General features: G+C 38.3%; 1 protein-coding gene across 1 annotated transcript; it reads left to right on the forward strand.

The window, feature by feature from the left end:
* The first annotated feature begins 75 nt into the window (after positions 1-75).
* Positions 76-12,955, forward strand: LOC132545704 (sodium-coupled monocarboxylate transporter 1-like). Its single transcript, XM_060209394.1, has 13 exons — positions 76-129; positions 6,457-6,537; positions 6,982-7,055; positions 7,269-7,406; positions 7,704-7,839; positions 8,335-8,423; positions 8,692-8,804; positions 8,984-9,054; positions 9,394-9,480; positions 9,916-10,127; positions 10,495-10,595; positions 11,849-11,967; positions 12,503-12,955. The coding sequence occupies exons 1-13, from the start codon at positions 76-78 to the stop codon at positions 12,953-12,955; spliced, it is 1,728 nt and encodes a 575-aa protein (XP_060065377.1).
* The last annotated feature ends 322 nt before the right edge of the window (positions 12,956-13,277 follow it).

A 13,277-nucleotide genomic window follows, 5' to 3' on the forward strand; every position in this document is an offset into this window, starting at 1 on the left:
TTCTGTATGTGTGTGTCTGAAATAGCTATTCTTTAATTTTGTCTTGTTTTCTTTACCACAGTCACGGACTTTCCAATGTGGGGCTCAGTGTTGGCGGTTGCTATAACCGCAATTATTGGCACGGCGACGGTAAGTGCATGTGGTGCAACGATTATATACACAATTCTATGGATTTGTATAGGCATCTGGTTGCTGCCTTCTGCTGCACAATTCCCTTGAGCATGTAGTATTCTTGGAAATCTTTGTGAAGTCGCCGTATACGCTTTTACATGTACCATAATCCATGTCAGATAACACGATATTGTAATTGTTTGTAATTTTCAAATTTCAGTATTCAAAAGATAATACCGTATATATGAAATTAAGAAATTTTGATCTACTGTACGTTAAGACGGATTCAAACGAAGCCTGTTTGTTTTTAAAAGATACAAGCCTTTTGTTTTACATGGAAAGAAACCATTCAGTTGTTACCGCCAGTATTTGTGTTTATTTTCTTCAATCGTCATTTGCCTTATCGACGGTTTCTGTCTTTTGGCTTCATCAAAGTATTAAAACGTTTGTCTGTAGTTGTTGCAAGAAAATATCTAATATGTTATGTTAAGGAGTCCGTTGTCAGAATGCCGTACCCAGGTCAATACTGTACGTGAAATTGATACCTTTTTCGGAAAACCCTTTGCGAATGAAGCATACAAGAATTCACACTGATCATGTAAAAAGTACAACATCTAAGTGTTTATTCAATACAGATTTAGTGTACAAAGCATCTAAGTTTCTCTGCAAGACCCTTTCGAAAAGGGGAAACGTCATGGGACAGGTATTTTTCTAGTCCTTCTGGGCATTTTTAAACATGATCAAAGAATCTGTTATTACATAATAAACTAAACAAGGAAAAAAAATCAGTTTCGCGTAGACAATATCTAAGAATTTTCTGTCGACGTGCCATCTGCCATCTTTTTACACTCCTCTGCACATGGCGCCACTAAAACACGCAAGGTGGAAGGTGCCCGAAATAAAATCCGGACACGCTCTTCGTGACATGAGATCCGCTTTTGATAAGCTCAAAATCATTTATTGTCTGTAAATGATAATACGTTCTAAAATAATGTTTTTTCTTCTAATTATTCGTATTGACAATGACTCCAAACAATTCAGACTAATATACAGTAGATTCTATTGCACGTTATATAAAAAGTATTGTTTCTTCTACTGAAATCTTTATAATATACACATCACTTGTCTACGTGTGTATACGTGAGATAAAATTGTCTCATTTGTTTAGTAATAACACAATTTAAACAGAAAACTAACATTTCAAATGTATGCAGGGACCTACAACTAGGGAAGTCGCTGGTCAGAGTAAACATATACTTTTTTAACTCAGCTGGTCCTTCGGGCCAAGTGAGCTATATGTATACCGCGGCGCCAGCGCCCGTCCGTCGTCTGTCTATCGTCCGATGTCCGTCGTTTGTCAACTTTCAAAATATATTGCAACTATTCATGAACGACTGAGCGGATTTGGTAAAATTTGGGATGAAGCATGGTAGGTCTCGGCTCCAAGGGATTAAGGGTGCGGAGCCCAAATAGGGAAAATCTTACCCCAACGTAGATTTAGTTCATTAACAAATCATTGCTTTGCACCATCAACAATTTATTTTGATCTTTGATTGTTCTAAACAGTTGTGATACCCACTGAAAAACTATAGCATTGCTGAGCATCATGAGATAAACACATTCATAGCTGAATTTGTCCTGAGGTCTGTTCTATCCCAGGACAGATTATATCTTCGTCGCCAATGAGATTGCCATCCCATAACATAATACCATTGCTGGACATCAAGAGATTAACAACTGATCTCTATCCCTACCCCTAGGGAATTTAAAGCTGTATCTGTGGGATGAAAATCACCAGGGAAAATATTTTCCTTCTACAGAAACGTAAAGTTTTGCTTTATAGACATTATTAATATCCAGGTGAGCGATACATGTCGTCTATGCCTCTTGTTTTTATTTGAAGTAGAGATAAAGCCATTTAATGTTTCGTTGTTTATAAAGAACATGACTCATAAGCCCTGAAGAGCTACTAGATATCAAAATGAAACATTTCCCAGAAGTTACTGACCACAGTAAAACCATGCACGGTCAAATACCAGGTAAACAAAAATGCGGACTAATAAATTCTGTTGCAGGATTAAGATTAAATGTAACTTTATATTTTGGTTATTCCGAAACTTTGTCTATTTTTTAATTATTTTTTGAAATGGATTTTTCACTCAAATAATTTACATACCTGTATATTTAAGAGATACCTATATATAGTCCAATTTCAGTGTAAACAAAATATTAAATTTAAAATTAAAGTACATGGCATTCAATTCAATCCAACCTGCAGTTTGCAGTAAACAATACTATCAAATGACAAAATAAAATTGAGGTTTTTTCATGTAAAACCAATTTTCATGATGTAATAAATTTCAAATTAAAGTACATGGCATTCAAATCAATCCAACCTCTTGGTGGGATCGAGCACCACCTGGTCCACTGATTTGCCGGGCCAGGAAGCCTGCTCTCTGGTTGAGAGGCCAGCTGCCCGTCATGTGTGGCATAGTCGGAGGCCAAAGTCTCCGACAAATCGCCAACACCGAGCTACAGACCGGCAAACCCGGGAGCACGGGTAGAGGAGGAGTCCTTCTCTAAAACCCAATCCCGGGCAGTGGCCAGAACCGAAGACACGATAGTGCCTTCTGGCAGAGACCGATCTGAGCGAACGGAAGCCCGAGGAGCCACCAGAGAACCCAGAAGGTGGTGGATTCGGGCACCGACGATGCAGAAGGCGGTGGGCAGACCTCCAACCCCAGATTCCGGGAGATGCCGGCTCGGAGGGGCCGCAAACCCGAAAGCACATGCTGAGCCTCGGCTTCAGTAGTCTTAGGGCCATTTACCCCCTGGGAACCCTCCTGGCCGGGAGAGTCATCATCAGATGACTCGAATGGATCAATATCCGAGCACCCAGGAGAAAGATGAATGACATCGTCTTCCTCTGCCGAGCCCGCGCCCTCGACGTCCATCTCCTCCTCAATAGGGAACGAAGTCCCCTTGGAAGGAACAGGGGCCGCCAGAGGAGCCATCTGCAGAGAGGGGGACTAATCTATACGGCATTTAGACGCAGAGCGTCTAGCAGCCGTAGCTGTAGGCTTGGGTCGGAGACCCGATGCCGACCCCTGGGAACAGGAGACCGATGGGTCCGCGCAGGAGGCGGAAGTTCTAAAGGTCCCGCGAACCTTTTTAGGACCGGCCGACAAGGCCCCCGACGTAGCAGATCGGTGGGGGATTCCGCACTGCTATAACATCTCCTAAAGGGAGAGACCAACCCCATAGGGTTCCACGAGGGAAGACCAATTGGGTTAAACCCAACCCCTGAGGGAATGGGAATGGTCCCGCGGGCTGGGAGTGACCCCAGAACTGGCCAGGATGGCCCGCCTGAGCCTGGGGCTGGACACCCTGTCCAAAGGACCAGGAGGAACCGCCACTTTCACCAGGTGGAAACCCATACATGCTGGGTAACTGTTGGTACCCAGAACCATCCGCAGGTTGGCCTGGAATAAGTGCCCGCAGGCACCCCGGCACCTCGAGCACGGGGGAAAGGGAGACCGGAAACCGGACGCCTGACCTGAAGCCCCAAACCCCTGGGAAACCCTGCACCGGGAAATCTGGACTGGAGCGGAATGTCCCAGAGCCAGAAACCTGTGAGGGTGGGAAAACAGACCCCGCGCTGACACCAGGATTAGTGAACTCAGTGTCACTAATCCCCGTAGCCATAGACAATCATGACAAAAAGTCTGTGGTCCCTGACCCTATACCCGAAGGTACAGGTCCGGTGTCAATGCGGCCTCCACCAACGACGCCACCTGGCGCGCCGAGGTGCCTGAAGGAATCAGAGACCTGCGACCGGAAGTCCCTTTCCGACGGTAACACCGCCGGCTATCGAGAGCTACCGGCCAATTCGACCCTAGACTGCGCCGAGTAAGGGTCGGGCTGCCCCCCTACTCCAGTACGCAGCTGGACAGTGGGAGCCACCCCCTGCTCAAGGGCGGAGTTCGGCGGAACGAGAGCACCTCCAGCAGGAACACCTAAAACACCTACAGAGGAGGAGGACTTAAAAGCTTACTTCCCTTACCGGAAAAAGAGGACGAATCCCTCTTCCGGCGGGAAGTACGCCGAACAGGCATGGGAGCCTATGCAGCAGACCCCATGTGCAAACAAAGTTCACACGGCGAGGTCTGGCTGCAAGGTCGGCAAACAGGACAGGCAATACTTAATTTCACAATATAAGTTGGGAGATTGGTTTATAGACTACTAATAGAGTAACAATTTACTCAAACGACAATAGCAGTACGAAGAGAAGGAGTAAGAAAAGCACTCAGCTCAGACACCTCCGCACTCGTCGGCAGCCATAAAGGTAAGAGGAAGGGAGATCACTCTGCGTTCCTGCCGTGATGGCTCATGGATCGTAGGGAGGGCGGGATTGTTTCGAATCTTTTGTTGTTGGGATACAAAGATGGGTGTAGGTACTGTATTTGCATACTAAAGTTATGGTAATTATTAATGAAATGAAATAACCTGTCAAGGATACTGAGCCATATTATTGTGGAATGTCTTTTGAAATTCAATTCAGTCACATTGTAACCAGCTGAGGATGAGCTCCATCCAATTTATCCAATCGAAGGTTAATTCTTCTGTTTAACAACTGTCTTTAGTCATCTTCCTTCCCTATTAGCACCTTAGCAACCATACAAGTTAAAACGTGGATATGATTTAAATGGCCACATTTTTGCATTCATTTCCAGAATAATTCAAATATACAGCATGATCTTCATTTATTATGATTCATTCTTAGCATCTTTGTGAATTGTCATATTTCCTAATTTGAGATTTCATAAGTCTTTTTCTCAAATTCAAAGCCATGGGCCTCATTCCAAAAGGAACGGAAGAAACCTGTCAATATACAGTAAGAGACATAACCTCTATATAGTTCTAATCTATTGAATGTTTATACAGTGTTGTAACTTATGGAAATTTTAATACGTAATACGTAAATTCATTAAAGGAAATTTACTAACAGACATTTCTGAGTCTCGATCAATTATTTTGTAATTCTTGAAATTATAAACCGAATTCAATGTCAAACTGTCAAACTGGGTTGGCAAATTGAATTCCGTGCATCTTAAAAGATATCAAAATAAAATTGCAAAAGCATTGTCATTTTCAAATATCTATGAAATTATAGAATCCATATACACCAGTTTCGGGTTACTCAACCTACATATCTGAGACTGACAAATAGATATTTGCAACATATCTATGATTCACTAATGAGCGAATTAACGGTCGATGATTGGATACAAAAAATGCTGATCAATGCCTTTAAGTTGCGGCAAACTAAATATAAAGGTAAACCATTGAAAATTGATATAATTTTGTGCAGCGTCACGTTAGATGTACAAAAAGGTATTATAATTTCTTGTGTTTCTGTAAACATCCTTTGTTTAACAAAGATGAACTTGGTATTAGACATCAGATCATGGCTAAATGTGACTTTATGCTATCGTCGTTTTGCTTTTATCTCAGCCTTTCTAATCCTGTACATTGCGTGTTGTAAAGCCGACGATGTGTCTTGCTTGTTAACAAAAAACTCTACACTTGTTTTGATCGGAATTGGCCACGTAAAACCTACCGATATCTCGTCACAACCTCCGGTCACCGGATGGTTTCTGAGAGCTTCCCATGCCTATGACATCATTAGCACATCCATACCAACATTCCACTGGCAATTAATGCAGAAAAAACTTCAAACCCCACTGAAGCCAAGTTGATTTTTCCACTAATATAAAGCTATACATGTTTGAAGTACTACATATTAGTGGAAGCCATAACAGAACTGTGATAAGAGATATATTTTGTTCGAGTATAATGGAGCATTTTTGTTTAATAGTAGTATATTATTATTCCAAATACAATGGACTGTTATGTTTTACTATAGAATGATACGTGTATGGTATCATTTGTATGGCAGGATATCATTTGTTACAGGATAGTGTGCTATTCTTACAATGGTTTGATGCTGTTTGCCACAGGGTGGTATGACATTATTTGTTACAGGGTGGTATGACATTATATGTTACAAGGTGGTATGACATTATATGTTACAGGGTGGTATGATATTATATGTTACAGGATGGTATGACATTATATGTTACAAGGTGGTATGACATTATATGTTACAAGGTGGTATGACATTATATGTTACAGGGTGGTATGACATTATATGTTACAAAGTGATATGACATTATATGTTACAAGGTGGTATGACATTATATGTTACAAGGTGGTATGACATTATATGTTACAGGGTGGTATGACATTATATGTTACAGGGTGGTATGACATTATTTGTTACAGGGTGGTATGAAAGCGGTGGTGTGGACCAATGTCTTTCAGTTCTTGGTCGTCTTTACTGGGATATTCAGTATTATTGTGCAGGTACTATCCTATCCTTGATTAGTAATTACATATATATATATATATATATATATATATATATATAATAACGTCATCAACAGATAACATGTTGTGACGCCACACCATTATGTACAGTGACTATGCACCTGAAGATATAATACAGTGAAAGCGCTAGTGCAAAATGTAACGTCTTTCTTCTTTTGTCAAAAATCATTTTTATTTATATATATATATATAACTGATATTTTTAATATTGTGCTTTTTGTGTACCATGTTACTTGTGCAGCCTTGTTTGTATAATACATGTATTTCTTAAGGTAAATATTTTACTGTAATTTATTCTTATTTGAATAGAAAGATGATAAAACGTGTTAAGTCTTTTTCGTCATTTCGCAATATGGCTTCGTGAATGCGACAACGTTTGATGAAAGATTGTTTTTATATAGAAATCAATTATTTTGACAGAGTGCGATAGAAGTTGGTAGTGTGAAGTCTGTCTTTGATATAGCTTACGAAGGAATGCGGCTGCGATATCCGTAGTACGTATGTATGAAATTGTTAAAAACCAATGTGTTTATAACGAAAATAACCTTAATTGTTGAATTGTTATTAGTTGATTTATTCTGTTTAACTGATGCGACTATCGTGGTTAATATCGTTGCAGTAGTATTATTGATGTACATGTCAAAATAGTGGTCATTTTATGGAAACAAGTGTCTTTGTGACTTTTGTGTCATTTTGTTGACTTTCAGCACGAGCCCTAACCCCACTGTACGCCACTCCTACTGGACATTGATAATAGGATCGACCATTTCTCTCATATATCTCCTACCCACCCAGACAACTATTCAAAGGATCTGCTCAGTCCCGACCCAAAGAGATGCCAGGAAGTACGTGTTAACCCTGATCAATACCCTTAGCTGTTAAGAACAAATATTGCCTTGGTTGTCATTGTAAGCAGTTGTTTGATTTTAATGATTCCAAGGCAAAAATAGTCACAGACAGAAGTCAATTAATTGATTTCAATACGCAAGATGTATTCAGCGACAAGTGATTTCAATGATATTTCATCTAAATATATCGTGTTATTTAATTTTATGTCGTTACTAATATCAGATAGAAAACACTGCTTTTTGACTTTTAGTCGTTTAAGCTTATCGTAATTCCTAATGTGGGTTTCCTTTCAGAATGGTAATAATTTCAGCTGTAACGACTGTTGTTAGCTTCTTGCTCTCCTGTAGTGTAGGCATTTTCGCCTACTCTTACTTCTATAAAATCATGTGTGACCCCTTAAAGTCTGAAGCTGTCGACAATCCAAACCAGGTACCTACCTCCTAGATATAACATCGGTGGGGAAAACTTGATGCGTAAGGTTTAAGAAGTGTGAAGAGTATATGTACATATGCATGTCTACTGATTTTTGGAAGGATTAATTATAGACTCCTTAATATGATGGTGATATGGTCAAAAGTGTTTAAAGAAAGGGTGAAAACTTATGAAAATTCTGTAGAGGCTAATGGTCTATGTTACTTAAAGGGTCAGGTCAACGATAATTTTCGTCATTTTCATCTTTAACTGCGAAAAATTGATAAGTTTCAATAGTCTTATTTTAATAGCACTTATAATGTGATATTAAACAACTGAGCTTGTACAAGCAAACAATGGTCACATTAATCCCCAGCTATTCATTTGTTGTACATTGTATATATACCACAGATGATCTGTTATTGTGGAGTAGGTACTGAATAGTAGCATACCAAGAATATATACTCTTTCAAGTTAATTCAAACGTGAAAACCCATGTTTTTTCTTTACCAGATCCTTCCTTATTTGGTGGTGGTCCTTTTCCGTGACATGCCGGGGATGGCCGGGGTATTTGTCGCCGCCGTCTTCAGTGCCTCATTAAAGTAATAACTTTGAAGCTGGATACAATACTCCATACAATGAGAATTTTAAAAAAGAAAAACAAAAAAGAATTGAACAAGAAAACAAAAACAAAACAAACATTAAAAACTAATAGTCTAACAATTTTATTTCTCATTTATATATCACTAGCAATAGCCACACAACACAAAGTCATAACTCATAGTGCTGTAAGTTAGTCACCGTAATTGTTGTAAACATGATACCAGGACGACTTGTTCCTGTAAGACATACATGTCCTTTTCTTGACAGTGCCATCACGTCATTACTGAGCAGTCTTTCAGCACAAACAGTAGTGGACATCGTTCGACCACTGGTCAAGGACATCTCGGAGGCCAAAGCCACGCTCATAGCTAAACTTTGTGGTGAGAGTAAATGTTATTCCAATATTAAAATCTGGAGTTTGTTTATCGTGTAATAGGCTTTAACAACACCTTAATTTTTGCCGTGATTTACACCCTTTTCACAATAGTTCCAACAATCGTTAGTTGACATACATGTTTGTATTAACCAACTAAACAATACATGTGTGTTATCGTTTCAGTACCAGTTTACGGAGTTATAGGAATAGGGATTTCCTTCATGACTGCAGAAATAGAAGGCCCATTATCAGAGGTATAAGAACCATATAACTTTAATGATTAAATGTATTTAGTAATGTGGATAGATCAACGCATTCACAATTCAAATCAACAGCCGAACATAATCGAATATAAACAGATATGCGATAATGAATATAATGTGAAATAACATTATTTTTTAAGTATGTCACCTATGTAATAAGGAACACTGTTCACTCATTATAATCGAAAAACTTAATATAACCAAATTATATGTCATGATTTCAGCCGCTTCAATTACATGTAGTTATATACACCTTACTTATTTGATCTGTGTACCACCAATGTTATTAATTCTGAGATATTATAACATTTTTCTGTTTAACTACAACAGATCGCCTACAGCATGTTGTCCACTTTCGGTGGAGCGTCAGCCGGTATGTTCTTCTTTGCGGCATACTGTCCTTGGGCCAACAGTAAGGTAGACTTATTATTTGAGATAGATATATACATTATCATTACTATACGCAAGACAATTCATACTTCAGGAGATTTTATGAAGATACATTTATGATTGTACAAACGACAAAACTAACATCTTTCAATATAAATTAATGAATTTTTAAACCTAGTAGGCAACTGAGGACAGTCCAATGTGATAGAAAGACAAATGAAAATCTAGACAGAAAGTGCATCAGTCCCATAATTCAATCATTTGGTAATACGTATGAGTACATATGGAAAGCAGGTTAAGCAAACCTCAAGGAATAAAAGCCTCTAGCAGTATTTGCTGTCTGCAATCTCAAACATAACGTAAGATATACTCAAATGTTGCAATCTCCAGAAGTAACGACATGGCAAGTGAGATATCCACTGAAATGACATAGATAAAGTGATGGATATTATTCTACCCCAGGGAGTTATCACAGGAGGGCTAACAGGTATGGGACTTGTAATGTGGCTGGCTCTAGGACAGAGTTTTTCACCCACCCGTATTAGAGCACAAACGTTACCGCCCGTCTCTACAGATTTGTGCTGGAATAATCACGTCAACCAGAGTCAGTTAGGAGGGAACATCACAACACATAGCTCAGCTTCCGCCGTCTTTATCGGAGATCGAGAAAACAAGTAATACAATCACATTATAAAGAAAAGTTTAGAAGTCGTATATTGAATATATATATATATATACGTGTCATGCAACAAAAGCTGATCAACATCCCTCTGATTAAAAAAAAAGTTTAGTATGATTTTATTACTTGCCGACATATTAATGTTGTACATCTGGTAAAAACAACGATTGCACTTAACAACATAAATAATTAAATTTGAAATAAGTTTATATATTCCAAGTACTCTATGACTTTTTTAATGAGGGAGCATGCAGATAATCGTTTTTAGACGTATGTGAAGACATTTTAACGTCTACTTTATCTAGCAGTAACGCAATGTGCCTTCTGCAAAGTACATAGTTAACCTTGTTTTTTTGTTACAGTGAAGGAATAGACGTGCTGTACTCAATATCATACTATTGGTTGATCCCTATATGTATGTTGACTACAGTCATTGTGGGCTCCGTGGTGTCTGTCCTAACAGGTAACTGTATAAACTATAAACTATAGTTATTGTGGGGTTAGTTCTCTGTCCTAACAGGTAAACTATATAAACTGTAAACTACAGTCATTGTGGGGTTTGTTGTGTCTGTCCGAAGAGGTAAGATTTGAATTGCAAACTACAATCATTGTGGTGTCCGTGGTGTTTGTCCGAACAAGTAAGCTATATAAACTATTAACTACAGCCAATGTTGGATCCGTGGTGTCTGTCCGAATAGGTAAGATTTAAATTGCACAATACAGTCATTGTAGGGACAGTGGTGTCTGTCCTAACAGGAAAGGTATATTGACTGTAAAGCATGTGTCGTTAATACTTTCTTGAATCGCTGAATAGAAATCGAAGTGTGTTGTTAAGAAATATCTTGATCCGTTCTATATTTGTCTTCAAACACGTGTAAATAAAGTCCGAAGTCATGTCGGTCAAACCTGCTTGTGAATGTATTACGATGTGATTGTAGTTAAAACCACGACTGCACATTTCTTCTTTCTTAAAACGATCAGTTATTGTCCCTAAACTATAATTTGCCAGCTTAAGGAATGTTTGGATGTTTCGGTAACATATAATTATTACCATGGTTGAAAAATTAATATAACGTTTCACATATAAAAAACTAGAGCGTCTTTATCAAATACGGACACCAACTCTAAAAGCAGTTGAAATTCATTCGAACAATGGCACGGCTCAGAATATATGAGTTTGTTTACAAACTTTGAAATATCTTAAAGAAAAAGTTACCTCTATATTTGACATTCTTATGTATTCAGGTCACAAATGTTACAAAAGATAAACAAGTACATTTTAATACAATTTTAGAATAAGAAACAGTATAGCCGAGTAATGAAGGAAGCTATAATATACAGCTGTTTCATCCTCTTGACACTAATCAGCGGTGATAAAGACCTAAATTTTGTAACTTGAGTGGCGACAGAGAAAAATCTAAAATGATCGAAATAAATGTCAACATCTAGATGGGGAGGTATACTAGTCGCATGATTCAATAAGAATTATTTAACTAATTACTGTCGTAACTATAGATTAAAGAAATAGGTCCGTTCCCGTCGTAATTGTCCTCCATGCAATGTATACTTATTTGATTTCTCATGTTAGTTAACAAGGGTATATGTAATAACCCAAGGTGGTTTTACAATATAAGCATACATGAGTGAAAAGTTGTATAGAATTTTATGAAAACAAGAAATGAGAAATACATGATAATCGTTTATTGAATTTGACAGGACGACCAGACCCTGTTGATGTTGACGTCCGTTACATCATCCCATTCTTTGACCACTGCTTTCCTTGTCTTCCTCGGGCAGTTCGCGCATTTCTGTACGGGGGAGTAAATTTTGAAGAGGTAAGTGCATTAATGTTTAAATGATGCTATGACATATAGCTATTCTTTTCGGTTCCGACAATGAAAATTTTGACAACGCTTTTAGAAGCAAATATTGGCCGGTTAAACTTGTTGCGAACATCTAAATAAGAACGCTGGCTGTACAGTTTTCAGTTTTCAGCATTTCAAAAGTCAGTAATTTTAACTTTGTTTTACTTTGAAACATTGTGATTGTTTTTGAATGCATTCAATACCACGCAATGAATTATCACTATGATTTACTGACGACGGCTAACTCTAAGACATGTAATTGTCTATATCACCACACCATGCGTGGCTTGTATTCTAAAACTTGACCATTTATTTTCATGCACTGAAATTCCTTGAAAAGCTGTTTCAAAATGATCATGGTTGATGTTTAGTTTTCATATATGGTTACTAAAATAAATGAAATCTATCTGACCGGTTTGGTTTAAGTGCCATTGATGTTTACAAAACAACATAGATACTGTTGAGATAATTCTGATATAAAGTCTCGAGGCATTATCATTAACAGAGAAAAACATGGTTGAAAAGTCTGGATGTGAAAGAGGTACAAAATGAAGAAATTACCAGTAACAGCACCACAAATTTATCCCGTCAACACGTCAACAACATAAGCATATCCTCAAACACTCGCACGACAGATAACCGGCTCCAGCACTACAACTGTGCTCACGGCACAACGGAACAACAACTCCAGCACAGCAGATGTTCACACGACACAACGGAACAACAGCTCCAGCAAAACAGATGTGCACACGACACAACGGAATCAAATGTCCAGCACGACAAAACTTCACAACTGACGTCGGAACAAATCAGTGACAATTTATCAACGAGAATTAGAAAGCAACTCCTTATTGATAACACGCTAAAGAGTGCAAAAAGGGATCGACAAAACCACCATACTGACACGGAAATGGAACAGAACAGTGACAAACAGATTACCTGCTCGACTGATCTTTAGTAAAGAATATTGCTTTGTCATACTGGAGATGTTTGATGTACTTCAATGGACTTGTATACGTTTTTCACAACCTTGATGTAAATTTCAATTCAGTTTAAAACCCAGTTTAATCAACCGGACAAATTACATAACATGTTCTTTATCAGTTTCTAGGTGTTCTCGAAAAACGGATATATCACTGCATTGAAATAATAAATTAACTAAAGAGGTAATGAAGTCTGTCTTAGAATAGTCCTTTGCAGAAAAAGCACATTTGCTATTGCGGTACCCATGAGGTAATCTCTACGGCTTGTTCTCGATTAAAAATCTTTAATTGTCGTGA

Source organism: Ylistrum balloti, unplaced genomic scaffold (genome assembly GCF_031769215.1).
Source record: "Ylistrum balloti isolate Yb309-2 unplaced genomic scaffold, AGI_CSIRO_Ybal_v1 Utg369852, whole genome shotgun sequence".
Taxonomy (NCBI): domain Eukaryota; kingdom Metazoa; phylum Mollusca; class Bivalvia; order Pectinida; family Pectinidae; genus Ylistrum; species Ylistrum balloti.